This window comes from Hippopotamus amphibius, chromosome 8 (assembly GCF_030028045.1).
Source record: "Hippopotamus amphibius kiboko isolate mHipAmp2 chromosome 8, mHipAmp2.hap2, whole genome shotgun sequence".
Taxonomy (NCBI): Eukaryota; Metazoa; Chordata; class Mammalia; order Artiodactyla; family Hippopotamidae; genus Hippopotamus; species Hippopotamus amphibius.
This window is the reverse complement of record NC_080193.1, coordinates 31992632-32013552: the sequence shown is the minus strand read 5'-3', so window position 1 is coordinate 32013552 and position 20921 is coordinate 31992632. Positions and strand designations below refer to the sequence as shown.

General features: G+C 43.6%; 1 protein-coding gene across 5 annotated transcripts in view; it reads right to left on the bottom strand.

The window, feature by feature from the left end:
* The window catches only part of HERC2 (HECT and RLD domain containing E3 ubiquitin protein ligase 2), a 232287-nt gene that overhangs the window by 123021 nt on the left and 88345 nt on the right, over window positions 1–20921 (bottom strand). For 3 of the 5 annotated variants that reach the window (XM_057747100.1, XM_057747097.1, XM_057747101.1), the window contains 18 exons: window positions 19481–19695; window positions 19120–19252; window positions 18885–19012; window positions 18597–18792; window positions 16210–16343; window positions 15488–15661; window positions 15275–15411; window positions 15006–15157; window positions 14162–14353; window positions 8471–8658; window positions 6224–6416; window positions 4767–4949; window positions 4501–4539; window positions 2741–2922; window positions 1974–2121; window positions 1703–1899; window positions 1222–1452; window positions 119–257 (listed from right to left, as the gene is read on the bottom strand). In XM_057747100.1, coding sequence (XP_057603083.1) covers window positions 119–257; window positions 1222–1452; window positions 1703–1899; window positions 1974–2121; window positions 2741–2922; window positions 4501–4539; window positions 4767–4949; window positions 6224–6416; window positions 8471–8658; window positions 14162–14353; window positions 15006–15157; window positions 15275–15411; window positions 15488–15661; window positions 16210–16343; window positions 18597–18792; window positions 18885–19012; window positions 19120–19252; window positions 19481–19695 — 2961 coding nt within the window. The remainder of the gene's footprint in view (window positions 1–118; window positions 258–1221; window positions 1453–1702; window positions 1900–1973; window positions 2122–2740; window positions 2923–4500; window positions 4540–4766; window positions 4950–6223; window positions 6417–8470; window positions 8659–14161; window positions 14354–15005; window positions 15158–15274; window positions 15412–15487; window positions 15662–16209; window positions 16344–18596; window positions 18793–18884; window positions 19013–19119; window positions 19253–19480; window positions 19696–20921) is intronic. The other 2 variants (XM_057747098.1, XM_057747099.1) reach the window with 2 other exon arrangements.

The window sequence follows — 20921 nt, the reverse complement described above, 5'->3', positions numbered from 1 at the left end:
TCCATCTGAAGCCAAAGACTTCAGCAGTGACAGAACTTGCTCTGACAAAACGACAAACATTATCCAAACAACACTAGTTAAGATTGTAGCTGTTTCATCATGAAGCACGTATACTAACCTGCAAAACCCTGTTTAGGTGACTTCTTTATTTTGTACTTTTCCAATTTGCTTCCAGCCAGGTCCACCAACTGAGCCCAGACCGAGAGCATGGGCTCTGTGAAGGGCAAGTTGGTAACGCTGAACGACACAGCAGGGAGCTGAAGAGGGAGCACAGAAACCTTCAAAGTATGTCCAGTGAGAAGAACAAATGAATGTTCTGAAGGTTAACCATGAGTTTTAATTCTGAAATAACACACATCTTTGAAAGTCTTTTTACATCTGAATATAATTTTAAATAAATGACCCTGAAGCCAAGATAAAGGATTACATATATAGTAAATAAAACCTAAACTAATTTTTTCTTTACCAACTTGTTAACAGTAATTGCATCACAGTGATAGTTATTATCTTCTAGATATTTTCCACACATTTCAAATTTTCTAGAACATGCATATATTCCTATAATAATCAAAAACAGTATTTTATTAAAAGATATAGTCAAATTGCACTTAGGTTACATCCAAGTAATATAAATCACTCACTTTCCCTATGGATCCATAATTTACAGACTTAAGACAACAGTAGCTGCTACATAAGTCATGTCACTCAACACAGTCATTATGTATTTTCTACATGAAAAAAGATCATTTTTTTAAAGGAATCATTTTTAGGTTTTTTTTTTGAAAGTTGAGTTGTTCAATAAAAAATAAATTTCATAAATTCACATTTTACAATAAATAAAACTAACTTAGGACCCTCTAAGCTGTTAATGCCCTTTCATGCCTTTTTAGGCTAAAATAAAAAACATGAACTACTAGCCTATGTAGGACCCTGTGAGATAGGCCTTATTAATCACAGGAGTGGAATGGAAAGAAAGAAAGAGAAAGAAAGAAAGGAAGAAGAGAGAGAGAGAGAGAGAGGGAGGGAGGGAGGGAGGGAGGAAAGGAGGGAGGGGAGGGGAGGGGAGAGAAGGACAGGAAGAAAGAAAAAGAAAGATGGTTTTCCTCAAGTTGGATAGCTTCCTAGGAGGCAGACCTAAACTACAAGAATCAAGTTCTTTGCAGTTCTAGCATAAAACCCCTTTCCCTTATCACCTAGTAACCGAGACACAAGTTCACCTACAGGCCTCAGCTGATTCAGCAGACAGACGCGACACGCCCGCATGTCGGAGAACTGCACGGTGATCCTGCCCTTCGGAGTGATGCGCGTCACGGTGCCTTCTCCAAACTCATCATGCATGACTTGTCCCCCTAGGCGCAACCGGCCGTCAATGCCTCCGATCACAGCCAGGACCGCCATGAGGCCCCCCACTTCAGGGTTCTCAGAGTCAGGGAAGGAGTCCTCTAAGAGAGCCTAATGCACACAGACAGCAAGCTTGAGCAGCGGAGCCGGGGCCACCTGCTTCCTACACGTGTACAACTAAGCCAAGTTCACTTCTATACTAGTTTCCTCAATAATTCTTTCCAACAAAAATAAATAAATAAAATTTTAGACATATCCTTGAACAAAATAGACAGCATTTAGAAAGATAGTCTGCAAATTAAATGAAGCCGGTACAGAGAAAAATCAACCGCTGTGAAAAGGTGGCGGCGGCGGCACCCACCGCGTCGGCCGGCGTCCCGGCGCAGCCGCGGGCCACGCACTGCAGCTGCGCGTTGATGTACTTGTTGATGAGTCCGCTCCACTGGCCCAGCGCGTGCAGCGCGCGCAGCAGCGCCACCACCTCCTCGGCCAGCGTGCTGCTGTGCGTGGCGGTCAGCGAGGCCTGCGGGCGCGCCCTCCGCCTCCTCAGCGCCGGCTCTGCGGGAACACAAGGAGGGCCACGTGACGCCGCGCGTGCTCACCCCGGACCCCAGCCAGGAGGGGATGCCCACCTCGGAGGAACGTGACATCCGACGAGCAGGTGGTGAGCAGGCTACCCAGGAAGGCGAACAGCTTCTCCACGAGGCTCTCCATGTCCCTCGCCCTGTCGGCCTTGTCCCACGACGGAAGCACCGCTTGCAGCAGATGCACAGCTAAGATCTGACAAAGGCAATGTAAACAGCAGGCATTAGAGAAAGCCACTGTCTGATGGATTAAGAGAGAAGAAAGTTTACTTTCTCTTTACTTTTCGTTCCTGTAATGCAGTTAATCACGTGGAAATTCTAACATTCATTATTTTACAGCCAGATAATTACATCCAGGTTGATTAATGATATGGATTACCAGAGGTTAAAAAATAAGCTACATTACACATGCAGATATGCATTTAATCAAAAAATAATTCCTGTTAGGTTTTTGTGTGGTTTTGTTTTTTTTTTTTTATTTGTCCATTCAAAACCATAATTTTATATAATTTAAAGCATGGTACAGGTACAATTTCATTGTTCAATGTAAAATTAAATAGTTATTTTAATTTCCTTTTAGTTTAATTCTTCTTAAGACAATTCTACCACAACTCCTGTGAAGCAAATCAGGGCAGCTGCCAGAATTTCACTTAATAGAAAAGCAAATCAACTAAGGCTGAACAGCTTAATCAATTTAAAACAATCCCCTCAGCGTCTGGACTCCAGGAAATCTACTGTTAGTTCTTGCTGGTTTCTGCACTAAGACGCCCCTCCGACGGGCCGCACCCCCAAAGCTCACCCTGGGTGCCGGTTACCTGCCGCTGCAGCGAGGCGGCCGTGAACGGCGCGTGTCCCTCCACCACCTTGGTGAGCAGCGCAATCCAGGGCGGGGAGCTGAGCGCGGCGCACATGTGCGGCGTGAGCGCGATGCTGCGCAGGAAGCCCAGGGTGCACCAGCTCCGGTGCTGCTCGCGGCACACCAGCCTGCCTGGGGAGCCTGCCAGGGCGAAACGAGCCAGCTTGGCATCCAGCTTCCGGAGGTGAACGCTCAGTACAGGTTGTCATCTACCCACACCACATCAGTTTCCACAACAAGCCCCTTTACAAATACTTCAGTTATTCCAAGTGAGAGGCACAGGAGAAGACTTGCGAGTTAGCTCAGGGAACATTTTACATTTTAAAAATCTCTAAGGTACATGGAATAATTCAAACTCGTTAAGGAATTTCATCTACTTCCTGTCTGTAAGCAGTAGCAAAACAATTCAGAATTCAGATAGCAGTTATCTGTGGCAGGGCAGCTGGTATAGCTTGAACAACTCACATTTTAAATATCACCCATGAGCTTGTTTATATTTGATCTGCATCATAAACTTCCAATCCAAGTTTAAGAAGGCTATCATAGTACAATTAGAGTAAGAGGTTTTCACAGGGTCTATCCAGTTTGACTCTCTCTGCTCCTCCCAGGGTCTCCACGCTCCCCCGGCTCACACAGGCCCTGAGGTGGGGTCACGGGGAGTGACTTGCTCAAACCGGCCCAGCCCTCCTGCTCTCCAGACTTCCGGGGACACCACCCTTCAGACCACATACTCACTCCCACACTCAGTCACACTCACCCACACACATGCACAGGCACAGACACTCACACCCCACCACATCGCAGATACACACGCTCACAGTCACTCAAACACAGGCACTCACACATACCCAGTTACTCACACACATTCACACCCACACTCAGTCTCACTCGTACTCACATGTACACATACACTTAAACCTGCACACATACACACACACACTTGCTCCACCCCCTTCCTCAACTTCTCCCACACTCACACATACTCACATTCACATACTCAAACACTTTGGTAGGCTGAACTGTATCCCCCGACATTCATGTTCACCCAGAACCGCAAATGTGACCTTATTTGGAAACAAACTCTTCACAGACGTAACTAAGGTAAGGACTGAGATGATGTTATAGTGGATTAGCGTGAACCCTAAAGCCAATTAAAGCCCTTACAAGAGACAGAAAAGACAGAGGAGGCAACCAAGTGAATATGAGGCAGAAACTGGAGATGCAGCCACGTGCCAAGGAGGCCTGGAGCCACCGCAGCTCAGAGAGAAAACGAGGGGTCCTCCCCTAGAGCGTTCTGGGGAGCACAGGCCTGCCAACACCTGGAGTTTGGACTTCTGGTATCCAGAATCCTGAGAGAATGCAGCTGTTGCTCTAAGTCACTGTTAAGGGTTGAAATATGCTCCCCCACAATTCATATGCAGGAGTCCTAACCCCTAGCACCTCAGAATTGGACCTTATTTGGAAACAGGACCATGGCAGATGTAATTAGTTTAGATGAGGTTAAACTAGATTACGGTGGGTCCTTAATCCAATGTAACTCACGTCCTTATAAAAAGGGGAAATTTGGAGACACACACACACGGGGAGAACGCCATGTGAAGATGAGGGCAGAGATCTATATGCCAAGGAATGCCAGAGACTGCCAGCACACCATTGGAAGTTAGGGAAGAGGCCTGGAACAGATCCTTCCCGCCCTCACAGTCCTCAGAAGGAACTTACCCTGCCCACACCTTGATCTTGAACCTCCAGCCTCCAGAACTGTGAGGAAATAAATGTCTGTTACTGAGGCTGCCCAGTCTGCGGTACTTTGATGTGGCAGCTCAAGCAAACTAATACAGCTACCATGTGTGTGGTGATTCGTTACAGCAGCCCGATGACACATGCGCGCACGCGCACACACACACACACGCACACACACACACACAAAAGCACACAACATACCCACAGCCCAGCTGTGACCCTGCCCACAACCATGCACCACATACATGTCCTGTCTGTCGTCCCACTCTCCACCAGCATGCGCAGAAGCCCACACAGAGTCCTGACAGCTTCGCTCTGCATGACTTCCGCGTGGACTCCAGCAGAAAGACAAAGAGTCTGCAGTAAGTTAATGGTGCTGGTAAGCATCACTGCGGTGGGGTGAATGTTCCTCTCGATCTGCTCAGCTTCTGAAAGAAAGAATCAAAATACGGGACTCTACTCCCAAATAAACTGGAAAATGTCTCTGCATGCAACTTACTAATATCACATTCCTCTCTTCTTACTGTGGAAAGGAAAGCAGCTCTTTACAATTAAAGAAGGAATTCAGGATGCACTGGGTGCTCACCCTGACCAGCTCTGGCCCCACCTCACTGAAAGGAAACAAGCTTTTTAAACTACAGCCAAATTTTTTAAAGCAATCTCAGCATACAGCTCAGAAGCACTAAAACGATTTCAAGGATTCACTCCTTAGAAAAACAACTTATCAAATGTCAAAAGCTGGTTGCTGATGAGTGGGCTATGGCCTGGATGAAGATGAGGTGGCTGCCTCCGTGGAGGGGGGCCAGGTACTCCCATGTCCAGGCCACTGGCTTTGGATGAAGAAGGCACGTGGAACTGGGCCATCTTTCTGTCACTTGGCCTGCCCTGCTCAGGCCCCGACTTCACAAATGAAGCCCCCAGGCAGAGAGCTGGAAGGCGAGACACCTGGCCTGGATACTGTCAGATGCAGTGATGATAAAACCAGCACCGACTATCTAGGCAGGCCCACACAGCTTCCTGCATGCTACTCGTAACATGTCCAAGACAGGAGTATCTGTGTACGTATGACACGCATGGAATGGCCTGCACACGCGATGGAGACAGAACACAGCCTCTGCCACCTTCCATGCCACCCTTTCTCTAGTGAGCTCAGCCTCTTGGGTTTCCTCTCCTAACCATAAAGGTGATGCTGGGAGCCTGCCATGCTATGCATACAGCAGACACCTGAGCCCAAGGAGCGGTGCTGGCCTCCTAGGCAGGCTCACCAAGATCGGCATCCCAAGGTCTTTCAGAAACGTCTGAAAAAACATCATGAAGCCCTCCTCCCACAATCTTACCTCTCCTTAAATAGGTTTTAACTTTCTGAGGTCACTCTAAATTCTTGCCTTCACTTTCTCAAAGGCAGTAAAGTACTGACTAACTCCACATTACGTGCCACATTCTAAGGGGAGGGCCTCGGGGGAAAGGTGACAGAAGGACGAACACATGCTCAGGGCACGGCAAGGCAGTGCCCACTACTGCAGGCACAGGCTCGGGACACCAGGAGGCCCAGCAGAGGCGAGGACACAGCAAGCCCTACACTGCCCCACCCTGCCCTCCACACCGTCTCAAGGGGAAAGCCTGACCTACAGAGCACCTCTCTCACTCCCAAATGAAAGGACAGACAGCCAACAAACAGCTCGCCAGGCCCCTGAGCACCCACCAGAGTCGTCCTCCGTATCCGAGTCCTCTGCAGAGGGCTGCGTAGAGGCTGGGAGCTCCGCCAATTTCAGGTCATACTTCCCCTCCTTCCCCATCCTGTAGGAGTTGGTGCTGCCTGTGTCCCACTGGACCCTGATCCACCCATCCTCTCCAAGTTCACCAATCACGCGGCCGAGGCCAGGAGGAGGTCCATCCTGAGGAAGCCAAAAACGAAGACTGGTTAAGATTGTGCAGCTATTTACAACAGCCAGGATATGGAAGCAACCTAAATGCCCATCAACAGATGAATGGATAAAGAAGCTGTGGCACATATATACAATGGAATATTACTCAGCCGTAAGAAGGAATGAAATTGAGTTATCTGTAGTGAGGTGGATGGACCTAGAATCTGTCATAAAGAGCAAAGTAAGCCAGAAAGAGAAAAACAAATACCGCATGCTAACACATACGTGTGGAAGCTAAAAAAATGGTACTGATGAACCCAGTAACAGGGCAAGAATAAAGATGCAGATGTAGAGAATGGACTTGAGGATATAGGGCCAGGACGAAGTGACAGAATAGCACTGACATATATACACTACCAAACGTAAAACAGCTAGTGGGAAGCTGCTGCATAACACAGGGAGACCAACTGGATAATGGATGATGACTTAGAGGGGTGGGATAGGGAGGGTGGGAGGGAATGGTGGGAGGGAGGGGATATGGGGATATATGTATAAATACAGCTGGATTCACTTTGTTTTACAGCAAAAACTGGCACAACAGTGTAAAGCAATTATATTCCCAAAAAAAAAGCTTAGAAAAAAAATGTGTGCAGACCTGGGTCTTCCCTGGTGGGGCGGTGGTTAAGAATCCACCTGCCAAGGCGGGGAACACGGGTTCGATCCCTGGTCCAGGAAGATCCCACATGCCATGGAGCAACTAAGCCCATGTGCCACTAAGCCTGTGTGCCACAAACACTGAGCCTGAGCTCTAAAGCCCACGAGCCACAACTAATGACCCCACATGCCACAACTACTGAAGCCCGTGTGCCTAGAGCCCATGCTCCACAACAAGAGAAGCCACTGCTATGAGAAGCCCGTGCATCACAACAAAGAGTAGCCCCCGCTCTCCGCAACTACAGAAAGCCCACACACAAGCAACAAAGACTCAAACGCAGCCAATAAATGAAAATAAATAAATTTTAAAAAAAGAGTATGCGGGCCTATCTATCACAGGAACATTGCCTATAAGGGTGACTGTAGCACTGCATACAGAATTCAAGTCCACAGAGGACTCCAAACCCACCAACATGCACAGCTCACATCATCACTGCAAAGTGAACACCAGAACTAATCTCCTCACACTCCTTTACCAAAGAGGTAAGCATGGAAAGTACCACCTCAATAAGCAGCCTCTCTAAGCCAATGCAGAGACCAGACTTTCCAGCCTGGTCCTGCCACCCTGCGCCTTGGCCTCCCCAATCCCTCACGGGGCTTCACGAGGTCAGAAGCCTCAAGCAAGCACCAGTATCTCCTCGTTGCCTCTCGTTCTTCAGACTTCCCTCAGAGCTTAGAGGGAAACTCCACCTCTCATTTCTATGAGTAGAAGCTGTTTTTAGGATGCTGCCACCTGCTCTGGACACTGATTTCTGAGATGACTTTCAGGAGGCTTAAGAGTGAGGCTGAGAAAATCCGGACGTGACAAGAATGTCCCCATGACAGGAAGGTAAGCGCTGTGCTCAGCGCATGGCTCCAGCCACGGGGCAGAGCTCAGCCCCTGACCTCCACCTGAGGAGGCCTGACAAGCATGGGAGCAACGAGCTGGCAGAGAAGAGGGAAGATGGGCACCGCCCAGGCAGTGCCTGTAGCTGCTGGGTCAGACGCCTACCCGGCACATGGCCACCAGCTCACAGAGGCAGTGCCAGAGCTTTTGCCACACAGGGACTACACCCTCCTACTCACTCGCACTCCTGCTCTGGGCTGCTCTTCAGGTCGCGCCTATGCCAGAGGGTTCCTGAAAAAGAGTCCCCACTCCTCACAGACCTGATCCTGTTCGAGCGCCCTACAGCAGGCCACTACTACTCTCTACTGGTTTTGAGATTCTATTCACCTGCCCAGGAATCAACAACTACATCACCTGACAATCACACACCCTTGGATGAAGGCAGGTATTTATTCTAGTGTCCACCTAGTCACAGCATGCAAGTCAGGATGTGCAGAAGGTGACTAACGTATGGCTAATGTGTTTAAGTCAAATCTCTAGGTACCTGATCCCCCCATTTCCAGTCCACGCCTCTCATGACCCTGGTTCCAACCTTCATCATGGCGGCCAGCTCTGGCCCTGAAACTGGGAGCTGTACCGGGGCTGTTTCTTTCCGTGTCTCTTCCAGAACTGTAGCAGAAGCCCCTCGAGCGGAAGCATTCATATCTTCTTCAACATTATCACAACTAGGGCCTATCAGAACATCAAAAACAGCAGATGAGCCAATAAGTCGTTATAATATATATATTTTAAAATATCTTTTTTAAATATTAAATATTAATGAAGATAATAATTTTAAAGAATCCACAGTATATTTTGTTATGAATACAACAAATATCATGAAAAATTTACTGATAAGCACTAAAATTTTTTAAAAGGTAAGTGGAGGACAAAATATATAAATATGTATCAGAAGATGTAAAAGATATAAAAATTCTCAAGAAAGACATTTACTCTATTTCTAGGAATTATACCCCACTCCAAAAAGCAAAATGATTTAAGTTATTAGAAAGACACATCACTCATATTTTTATTAGAACAGAAAAACAAAAGATAACCACCTGTTTAACAGTGTGAGAAATTAACAAACATCAATTATGGCACTGTGAAGAAAAGAGCTGACAGAGCAGGCCTGATGCTGCTATCCCTAGAAAAGCCTGTTGGCAAGCTGGCCATTAGTCAGCCTCTGGGAACCTGGATCTCATGAGGGCTCCCACCATCCCCCAACTGCCGAGAATGCATCCCTGTGCCTAAACTGTTAACACAAACAACACAGTCTCTGCTGAAGCCTGCTTCCTTCTGGGGGGGGTCTGAAACTTACTCAAGTGCCAGGCAGAGATGCAGGCATCCGCGTGACCTGCCCCCATGAAGGCACAGGGCACCAGTCTCCACACTTTGCATGTGAAGGCAGCACTTCACATGTGTGGTCACAACTCCCTGCTGGGGGAACTAAGTGCACCCTGTGGGTCTCCACTGGGAGAGGACCTGTGTCTAGTTCCTCCCAGACTTTGCCCACATGCCAGCACTCATTCTGCTTTCTATCCTTTCACTGTAATAAACTTAACCCTGAGTATGACTGTATCATAGTCTTGTGAGGCCTGCTAGTAAGTCATTAACACTGGGGGTGGTCTTGGGGACCCTGACACAGGGATGGCAGTGATGGGATTCTCTAGAACAACCCTGAGTCACTCAAATATTGCAAAAGCATTGTTTGGTACAAGGAAAAATGAAGGGCTGAGACATGATGAATATTTGGTCCCTGGTGACCATGGAATCACCCACAGCATAATACAGAAGCTGAACTATTTACAACAGCCAGGTCATGGATGCAACCTAAACGTCCATCGACACAGGAATGGACGAAGAAGATGTGGCACATATATACAATGGAATGTCACTCAGCCATAAAAAGGACTGAAATTGAGTTATTTGTAGTGAGATGGATGGACCTAGAGTCTATCATACAGAGCGAAGTAAGCTAGAAAAACAACTCATATATATGGAATCTAAAAAAGAAAAAAATGGTACTGATAAACCTAGTGACAGGGCAAGAATAAAGATGCAGATGTAGAGAACGGACTTGAGGACACAGGGTGGGGGGCGAAGGGGAAGCTGGAACAAAGTGAGAGAGTAGCACTGACATATACACACTACCAAATGTAAAACAGATAGCCAGTGGGAAGCTGCTGCATAACACGGGGAGATCAACTTGATGATGAGTGATGACCTAGAGGGGTGGGATAGGGAGACTGGGAGGGAGGGGATATGGGGATATATGTATAAATACAGCTGATTCACTTTATGGTACAGCAGAAACTAACACAACATTGTAAAGCAGTTATATTCCAATAAGGATGTATAAAATAAATAAATACATAAAACAGAAGCTGAGCGGTCAGCTATGAGAAGTAAAATTTACCAGTATATTTGAAAACAATAAATTCAACCCCAGGAGTCAGCTTGCTGGACTGAGGGAGGGGAAGCACACCCCTGGTAACCCTGTGGTCTTTGTTCTGTTTCCAGGGAGGAGGAAAAAGTGCTGCAAACATTCCCAAAGATGGGCTTGGGAGGGTCAAAAATGTTAAGTTTGTGCTCCACTCTCCTCCAAGAGGGAGAAAAAAAGGTTATTCAATTCCCAGGCCTGGAGTAAAGCTTTAGATAAACTGGAGGGAAAACAGTCTTATCTTCAGCCTGGCAGTGCTTCTGTGAGGCCCCAGAAGGGGGAGGCGTGGCATCCCAGCTGGGATCTCCCCTGGCAGCTGTAATGTTAACCCTGTATAAGCTGAATTTGCTGCTAAGGGTTTAAAAACATTTTGCAACAAGAAAAAAAGGAGAATCTTTTTTTAAGTGGCTTTGTATTTTGTGGCTATTGTATGTAGATGTATACATAAAAATTAATATAAAATATATGCTTATAATTTCTTATATGAAAAAGAAATCACCTTGATCAAGGAAAGCGACAAAGATAGATATGTATTCATTGGACACAACTCCCTGGCTTTCTGCGGCCAGTCACTGGAATGTAAACTCTTGAGTACTGTTAACAGAGGAAGCCCCCATAATTAATGATTTGTGCTATGACTTTTATCTATTGGAGTCTCTGAAAAAAAGGGAGACAGAAAAAGAGAGGCAATTTCTAGATGGAAATACACTTTCAAGATTTTTTAAAAAAAGTTTTAGTTGCTAATGAGGTCTGCAGAAATCAGATGCTGACTCAGAGTCTGGTGCATATTTCTCAGCGGTCGTGTGGGCACAAAGACTGACAAAATCAAAGAGCTTAGGAAAGCCTGTCGTTCCATTTGGACTTGGAACACTGGACCTGTAGTATCTCAAAATCTCAGGCAAAGAACAACATTATAATCATATCTAACAAACATGTAGAGACACTCTACACAAAAAGAGCAGAACACACACTCTTCTCAAGGACTCAGGAAACTCCCTCAAGGAGACACAAAACAAGTCTCAATAAATAGAAATAACGAAAATCACATAAATTATCTTCTCTGACCACAATGGAACAAAACTAGAAATTAATAACAGAAGGAAAACTGGAAAATTCACCAGTATGTGGATATTAAACAAAACACACTTAAACAGCCAGCAAAAGAAAGAAAAATCACAAGAGAAAATAGTTTGAGACAAATGAAAACAAAAACACAATATACCAAAACTGATGAGATGCAGCAAAATCAGTGCAAAGAGGGGATTTAAATCCATAAATGCATACATTAAAAAAAGATCTCAAATCAATAACTTAACTACACCTGGAGGAATTAGGAAAATAAGAACAAACTAATACAAAGTTAGCAGAAAGAAGGAAATAATAAAGATTAGAGCAGAGATAAATAGAAAATAGAAAAACAACAGAATCAACAAAACCAAAAGTCGTTTTTCTGAAAAATGTCAAAAAAATTGACAAACTTTTAGGTAGATTAACTAAGAAAAAAGAAGATGCAAATAACTAAAACAAGAAATGAAAAGTGCGGACATAGCTACTGATCATACAGAAATAAGAATTATGAGAGTACTATGAACAGCTGTACACCAATAAATTAGCAACCCTAGATGGAATAGATGAATTCCTAGGAACAGATAAATTGCCTGCCTCAAGAACAAACAGAAAATGTGAACAGACCTAAAACAAGTGAAGAGATTGAATCCGTAATCAAAAACCTCTCAACAACAACAACAAAAAACCCAGGACTAGATGGCCTAACCACTGAATTCTACCAAAAATCTAAAAAAGAATTAACACTAATTCTCTTTCAAAGAAAGAATAGGAGGCAACTACTTCCTAACTCACTGTATAAGGCCAGCATTACCCTGATAACAATAAAACTATAAAATATTGCTCAAAGAAATAAAAGAAGACTTAAATAAATATAAAGCTATCTCATATTCATGGAATGAAAGACTTAATATTGTTAAGATGGCAATACTCCCCAACAGGATCTACAGATTCAATGCAATCCCTAGAAAATCCCAATGGCCTTTTCTGCAGACGTGGAAAAGCCAGACCTGAAAGTCATACGGAAATGCAAGGGACCCAAAATAACCAAAGTAATCTTGAGAAAGAAAAACAAAGTTGAAGGACTTACTTATCGACTTCTAAACTTACTGCAAAGCTACAGTGTTCAAGACAATGTAGGCCTGGCATAACGACAGACACATAGACCAACAGAATAGAACCGAGAGTCTAGAAATAAACATCTATAATCAAATGATTTTTGACAAGGGTGCTAAGAACTTGAGAAAAGAAGAGTCTCTCCAACAAATGATCCCGGAACAACTGGATAACCAAAAGAAAGAAAACGAACCCTTACCCCATCCCACATTAAAAATTACCTTATATGGTATGTCAATTATATCTCAATACAAGTTCTTAAAAAAATTAGCTTAAAACGGATCAAAGACCTAAATATAAGACTTAAGGAAGAAAACATAACGGGTAATCCTCATGACCTTGGATTTGGCAATGATTTCTTAGACACGACATCAAAAGCACAAGCAATAAGAATAATAATAACAGTAGATAAACTAGACTTAATAAAATTTTAAAACTTTTGCGCATCAAGGTAAAGCAAAACCCAGGGCAGGAAAAAAATGTCTTTAAATCATATAACTGCTAACAGTCTAGTATCCAGAATATGTAAAGGGCCCCTGCAACTCAACAGCACAAACGACCCAGTTTTAAAACGGGCAAAGGATCTGAATAGACATTTCTCCTAGATAAACAAATGGCCAATGAGACAGGTAAAGAGGCTCAACATCATTCAATATTAGTAAAGCATAAAACAAACCACAATGAAATATCACTTCACACCAACTAGGGCAGCCTTAATTAAAAAAAAAAAAAAATCAGAAAATACCTAGCACTGGCAAGGACATAGGGAAGCTGACACCCAGCCCACAGCTCGGGGGAATGTAAAGTGTCACAGTGCTGTGGGATAGCTCGGCAGCTTCTGAGTGAGCTAAGCACAGGATTACCATACCACCCTGAAACCCTACTCCCTGGTACATAACACAAGGACCGGTAACAGGTGTGCAAACAAGAACTTGTACACAAATGTTCCCAGCAGCACTATTCACCGTGGCCAAGAGGTACATACAAGCCAATGTCCATCGATGGATGAAGGGATAAATAAAACAGAGTATACTGATATACTATTTTTTAACCATAAAAAGAAATTAAGTACTGATACATGCTAAATGAAATAAGCCAGATACAAAAGGCTACATTTTGTATGAGTGTATGAGATATCCAGAATGAGCAAGGCCACAGAGACAGAAAGCAGATCTGCTGTTGCCAACAGCTGGGGGCTGGGGGTGGGGGGGGTTAAGAGTCACTGCTAAATGGACACAGGTTTGCACTTGGGGCGATGAAAAGTTATAGAATTAGATAGTGGGCGATGAAAAGTTATAGAACTAGATAGTATTAATGCTTGCACAACACTGTGGATGTGCTTACTGACAATGAGTTATAAATGCAAAGTGTTTACAGTGGTAAATTTTATTTTACCACAATAAAAAAAGTTTATAAAAAGAGGGAAAGAGATCAAGGCAACACCATGGCACTCAGTTGGGAGACTGGGATTGACATATATACATTAATATGTATAATGTATATCGACGACTGCATTTATATAACATACACATATGGCATTTTTACAAAGGGCCTGGGCCACTGGCAACGCACCGATGAGCCGCAGCGCCGTCTGAGTTAGGGCGAGCGTGCCGGAGTTCAGCAGGAGGCTCAGGTTGTGGGCGCCGTGCTGCAGGGTGAGCATGCTGAGCATCACCAGGAGAAAGCGCGCGTGTGGGGTCGTCCCCAGGCTTGGTCCCGACGGGTTCTCGTTGGTGATGGTCTGCAGCGGGACAGGCTGGATACCTAAAAAGCATTGGCTCCTACATAAATTTCTCGGGTGTGGATACAAGAACATACAAGACACAGAAAGCATTAGCAATTTTTTTTTCTGTAAGTCTGTCTTTTTCACCAGATATTTGTAGACAGCGGAAGTCGGGCAGCTCTGCACTGCCCACCATCACTCCACATTACAGCTGTCGTCTGTCTACAAAACTTACCACACTGCGCTTCTAAATATTCCTGCTGGCATACTCATTTCATGTGAAATAGAAGACAGATATTTCACTTCTCTTGCACAAAACTAATGCTACCACTTCTCTGTACATGCTCAAACTGTCCAGGAAATTAGGTATTAATATAGGATACACATTTTAGGGTACATTGTGTAAGTGACACACATGAAAATGTTAAAATGCAAAAGCCTTATATTAGGATACTACAAGATAGTAGTATCTTCTGCCAAATTTTGAAAGTTTTGTTTAGAATTTGAGAAAACGAAGCAGCTTAGATTATCATTCTAATGTACAAAGTTATTAAAGTCTTCAAACCAAAAATAAGCATTTGCAAGTTTCCAGAATATATAATTAAGAGCCAAACTATGAAATAATGCTGCTGTGATCACTGACACCAACAGCAACTTTAATGCAGCTGTTTAACCGTCAGAGTTTTAACTCACCTAGTTCTTTAAATTTGTTATTTGCATCCATCAAAACGTTGCGAATATTCTGAACAGCCCAAGCATACAGCTTGCCAAAAGTTACTTCAAGCAGCATCCGATTAAAAGGTGGGATCAAATCAACATCCTTTAGACAATCAGTAAGGGGTTCCCTTTCAAACAAAGATGAAGAATTTTACTTAGAATATTGCCAGACTGTTAACTTCAATAAAACAATGCTTTGTTGTCACAGTTTCCCTTAATTAAGAAAAAATATTACAAAGTTTTACCCTATATCAATCCCCTCTGGAATAAGTCTTTGCCATCCACAGAACATAGCATACTGCACAGACGGAAGTAAGAAATTTTTGGCTGCCAGTTTTAAAATTGTATCTATCCCTTCCAGGCGAACCTCTGCTCTCTCCAACTGCAAAATATCAATGCATACTGTTAAGTGTTCATGTATTACCCAATATAGAGAAGAATGTTCTTAGCACATTCACCTGTTTTAGTAGGCACTTCCTCATTTTTTCCACATCCACTGGCTCTTCTTTAAGGGCAAATTCAGCAATAGTACTGAGGAGTGCAGACTGAGGATACAGACCCTGCACATTCTGCTTCAACCACTTGTATCTGTGAACACCTGGAACCGTATTCAACAGCGGCTGCCACTTCTCCTGACAAAGGAAACCATTTTCACCATTAGTCCACCCTGTTCATATCAGCATGTGCTCTAAAACAGTTACCCAGAAAGTATAAATAAATGCCACTAGGTTTAAACCAGTAAAACAGTTTAACTTTAGTAACTAATTTATGATAAAAACAACTATGTCATAAACAAGCTTATAAGTAAATTTATAATCTGATATTTACACACTTTGGAATCAGCTAACCTGACATACAAAGCTAAATTATCATCCACATTAATAGTTTCTGCAGCAAAGGATACATTCAATGAATGAATTCATGGATAAAATGGTGAACAAATGATACAATATACTACTAACAGTAAAAGGAAACACTTCCCCAGCTATCGATTTGACCAGGGCACCGTAAGTCAAGTGCATTGAGCATCACTGGGGGATAGTTACTCATACTTTTAATAACCCACCGCAGTCTCTACTGTATAGACATTTAAAAACAAAAAGCGGCAATATCTGTAGATTCCCTTGCAATGTGCTGTGTTTCTACACAGCCAGTCTTAGAATCCTAAAAAATACTTCACCTTGGGTGATTTAATTGTAATGGGTCTTTTGTCCACATTTATAGGACTGTGAGGCAACATGCAAGCTTCTTCTAAATCACTCTCTCCATTTCCAATCTTTTCTTCATCATCAGTAGATTCTGGCTTCTTAGGAACTATGTTTAAAAACATCACTCATTATAAAAATCAGTAAACATGATTTTAAAGTAAGAAATGTTTAAATTTGCATGAAGGTAAAGGATATGAATATTTTATTCACAGAAACATATAAAGATCATTGTCAAGTGCTCACATTACAAAAATAAAAACTATCATAATTATTCTCATATGATATCCAATAATAAGACTTTGCCACTCCATGTCAGGGACAGAAAGACAGCGACAGTGTTACAACGGAGAAGCCCTAAAGAAGGGGAAGCCCATGGGTTGGCAAACTTTTTCATAAAGGGCCAGACAGTGGATATTTTAGTCTTCGCAGGCTACTTCAGTCTACTGCAAATACTCTACTGTTGCAACATGAAGAGCAGCTAACTTTATTTACGAATGCTGTCATTTAAACTTCATGTAATTTTCATGCAGCATATTCTTCTTCTGATTTTTTAAAAAATCATTTAAAAATGCAAAACCCAGCCTTAGCTTATGGGCAGTACACAGCAAGTGGCAGGCTGCATTTGTCCCCAGACCCTAGTTTGCCCACTCTGGACTAGAACACTGGTTCTGTCACCAGTGTGCAACTGAATTAATTAGATGCCTTTGACTATGTTAGTCTTTTTTAATCAGAGAAATTTTTATTGAATTCACAATGTGATATGTGGTGTTGCTTCCATACTTTTGGTCCTCTTCAAGGTTTTTGGTCTAATTCTTCTCAGTATATAATATAAATAACAAGCAACACAATAATAAACCTAGGCAATAAAACATTAACACAGCAGTTCTGGGTTGATCAAATCCTGCAAATTCCCAAGAAAGGCCTGTCCCATCAGCACTGGCCCTTGGCCAGCTCCTGTGGACTGAGCTCTGAAACCCTGGTACATGTTCTGCCTAAGAAGCGTGTGCCTGAGGCATAGGCCCACCTTCACCGCGCCACCAGACAGTTTGTGACTTACGGCAACTGCCTGTTTCTACTGTGGGTGGAGTCTGGGCAGCTGAGAGCAATCACACAGGCCCTACATGGCCATGAGGCTGACCCCCAAAATAACCCTGGACCCCAAGGTTCAGGTGGGCACCCGTGACTGACAGCCCTTCACACATGTCACAGGTCACTGTTTAGAGAACCAAGCATGACCCTGTGCAAACCACTGGCGGGAACAGTGGAAGCCTGGACACTGTTTCCTCTGGAATTTCCTCATGCACCTCTCCTCTTGCTAACTTTTATCTGTACCCTTTCACAGTAATAACCAAAAGTATAACATGGAGCCCTACCAGTGAATCATCAAAGTTAGCACAGCACCAGTAGTAGTATCTATATGTTACGATTAAATATATAAACCCACATCAAGAAATTTTAAGAGGTGACAGTGTGAGCTCAGAGTCCAGGGAGGCACTGGCCATGTGGGGCTGGGACCATTCTCCCTCAAGCTGAGACGGCAGTCTCCTGAGCGTTCTGGCTACCTGGGTTAAAGGGATCTCAGAAGTATGCTGACCATATTTCCTGATTCAGATCATCCCCAGGATTCAGATAAGTTGTGGTTTATGCTCAGGAACCACCAATTCAGGATGGCTTCTAAAATAAGTTAGTCTTTCATGACATTATTGTTTGTAATGTCCATCAAAAACTCAACAATTAATATTGCTTAATAAGCTAATCTGGGAAAAAATCCATATAATTCATAAAAATATAATCAGATATTTTGGTAGACTTGTTTATAATCACAAGTGACCAAATTATATATATTTATATATTTTCACTCAGATTTTGGTTAATACAAAATCTCTTTTCCATATCCCTACACAGCTGCTTCCCCAAAAATATCAGTAACTCTTCCGGTTCCTTTTGTAACAATCCTCCACGTTTCAGAACACTCAGTATTTCCAAAGAAAAACATTTCTTCACAAGAATGACAAGACTAACTGAAAGATTAAACGTTCCCATATATCTCATTACCAGGATAAGTGATTTAAAAAACATTTCCTTTTTCCCCATCAATTTAATAAAGTTTATAGTATTTCCAGCATCAATTTACTAGTCACCAAATCATAACATACTCACTTCCAAAGTGGCATCATTATCGGATGTCTTGGAAAAATAAGCAAGATTTGTACACTTCATCATCAATACACACAACAAACGTTATGGCAACTGTGAAAATGCCACATGTGGTGAGCAGCAGCCAACAGCCTCACCCAAACCACAGACACCCATACAGGGACACACTCTGAAAGCATCCTCCTGCCTTTTACCTTCTTACCTCTCTTCTTCCTTCGTTCTCGAATTATCTTCTGAGCTATTCTCCTCCAGCGGGGCAAAGAACTTAACAGTTTAAACTTGGACATTATAGACAGGTCATTACAAACTGCAGGTCTCAGTTCATTAAAGAGGAACCTCAAACGTTCAATGACTGGGGCACAGACCTCCTTATAAGAACGGCCCTGTTCTTGATGTGTCTACAAAGTGAAATATGAAAGAACAACTTAATAACAAATATTTTGCCAACTGTCCACAGAGCACAGAAGAAAGAGAACCAAGATCTATTTACCTTAATGAGTGAGCATTTTGCTTGGTAGACAACTCTACAAACATCCACCACTGATTTAGGCAACGTTCTGTGCTTTATTTGCTCAATACCAAGTGTACCTGCATGAACTAAAGATAATGCCACGTGACCTGTAAAAGATATTTAGAAGAAAGGGCAGGGTAGGAATGACTGTGTACTACATATCAGCTGAAAGATCTATATATATATAGTACAGCTGAAATATTGACCATCATACCTAAATCTTCATGTTTTAAGAGGCAACATAACAGCAAGCGGCCGACCTCCTCCACAGGATGCTCAGGAGGAAAGGTGATGGGTGTGGTTAAGTGGCATTGCCTACAGTACCTTTCTATCTGACACAGAAAGTCCTGCAACAGAAACAGCTAGAGGTAACTTCCAACCAACCTTGCAACAAAGTCATGAGTTCTAAACCAAGTGCCACAGCCTCTACAGCCGCGCTGGACACTGAATGGAACCAGCCTCTCACCTCAAAACCAGCCCTCCAAATAATATGTAAACAAAGTCTGTGCTAAGGTGCTCACAAGCCCAAGTCCTCAGGTAAACAGAGGACACTGAGGATGGAAGGCCTCGCTCACCTTCACGTTGTGGTCCTGAATGTTGTTGTCAGCAATGGCTTGCAGGAACGCCTGGGCGTGGTCGCCCAGCGCCTGTCTGTGGGAGCAGAGCCGGGACTTGCTGGCAGGGGTGCCCCCAGGAGAGCTACAGTGGTCCTCGTCCTTCTCCTCATTGTAGCTGTAGTGGATCTGACTAGTCTGCAGGCCTCCAGAGAAGATGGATGACTGAAGCCACTCTAGAGAGTGCACATGTAAACATTAGAAAGAAACCTGCGGGCACAGTTCAGAAATAAATACTGAAAGCAAAAAAGATAAAAAACTAAGTACTTCAGTTAGGAGGTGAAATTCAGGATCATTCACGTGAAAGTCACATCTAACATCTTTACATTTGCATGCACTGGCTTATAATTCCTATATCTACGTGAAAAAAGGGAACACCTTCTAGTTACTCAATACATCTTAAGCATGGTCTCAGAACCCAATATAATAGTTCCAGTCCAACATTTACCAGATACTGCTCAAGCATGGAGCTGTGCAGCTCCACAGACACCAGGTGACGATGGGGGCTCTGCCTTCTAACAGGGAGAAAAGCACTGAGCACCCCTCACACAAGCAATCACCACAGGCTACACAGCACTGGGGGGATGTCTGTGCCATAGCAAGCTCCCCACTATTTGGAGGGATGGTAAGGAATCTGCTGTGATCTGGATGAAGACCAAGACACTGAGCATCCTCTCAGGTAGGAGAACAGTACATGTGAGGGGTTCCATGAAGAAAAACATGCTCAGGGCAGCACGTCCCCCTAGGGCATTAATCCATTAATAGTCATAATAGATTACTGAACATACAGTACAAGATCTTAAGCAAGGGATGGATCCTGGAAACCTGAGATCCAGTAGGCTGTAGAGAAGACCTGTGTGAGGCATAGGTCAGACCCCACAAGAACGTGCCACTCATCAGTGCAAATAGGGATACTCACCCTAACTGCTATGAGTGAGATTCGCCAAAACAGAATCAGGTTTTATATAACTACTGATGTTTTTAATAACTTGTACTATCAAAATATTCCTCCAAAACCCAAGCAAACAAATCTGGGATGCATTCAGTGTTCTTTTTACTGGAAATTTAGATTTTAGAGCATTCACGAGCATTCTCCAAAGTGCCACGTTAATTCTTCTAAAACACAAACGTAATCAGACCCTCCCTGAACCTCTCCATTTAGAACTCCCTCTTGTCTCTCAAAGATACTGCTCCAATGGTGGCTTCTGATGTTCTAGGGTAGACAGACCCCCCCACACAGCAGGCCCATAGCACCTACTGCTTTCATCTACTCTGACACTTCCCAGTTCCTTGCTGCACAGGTCTTTAAAGGAAGACAAGCCCACTGTCTTAGAGGTTCTGCAGACAGCAAAGTACCCAGCATATGCACCAAACCAAGGGTTTGCTCCAGAAGGCAGGCTGA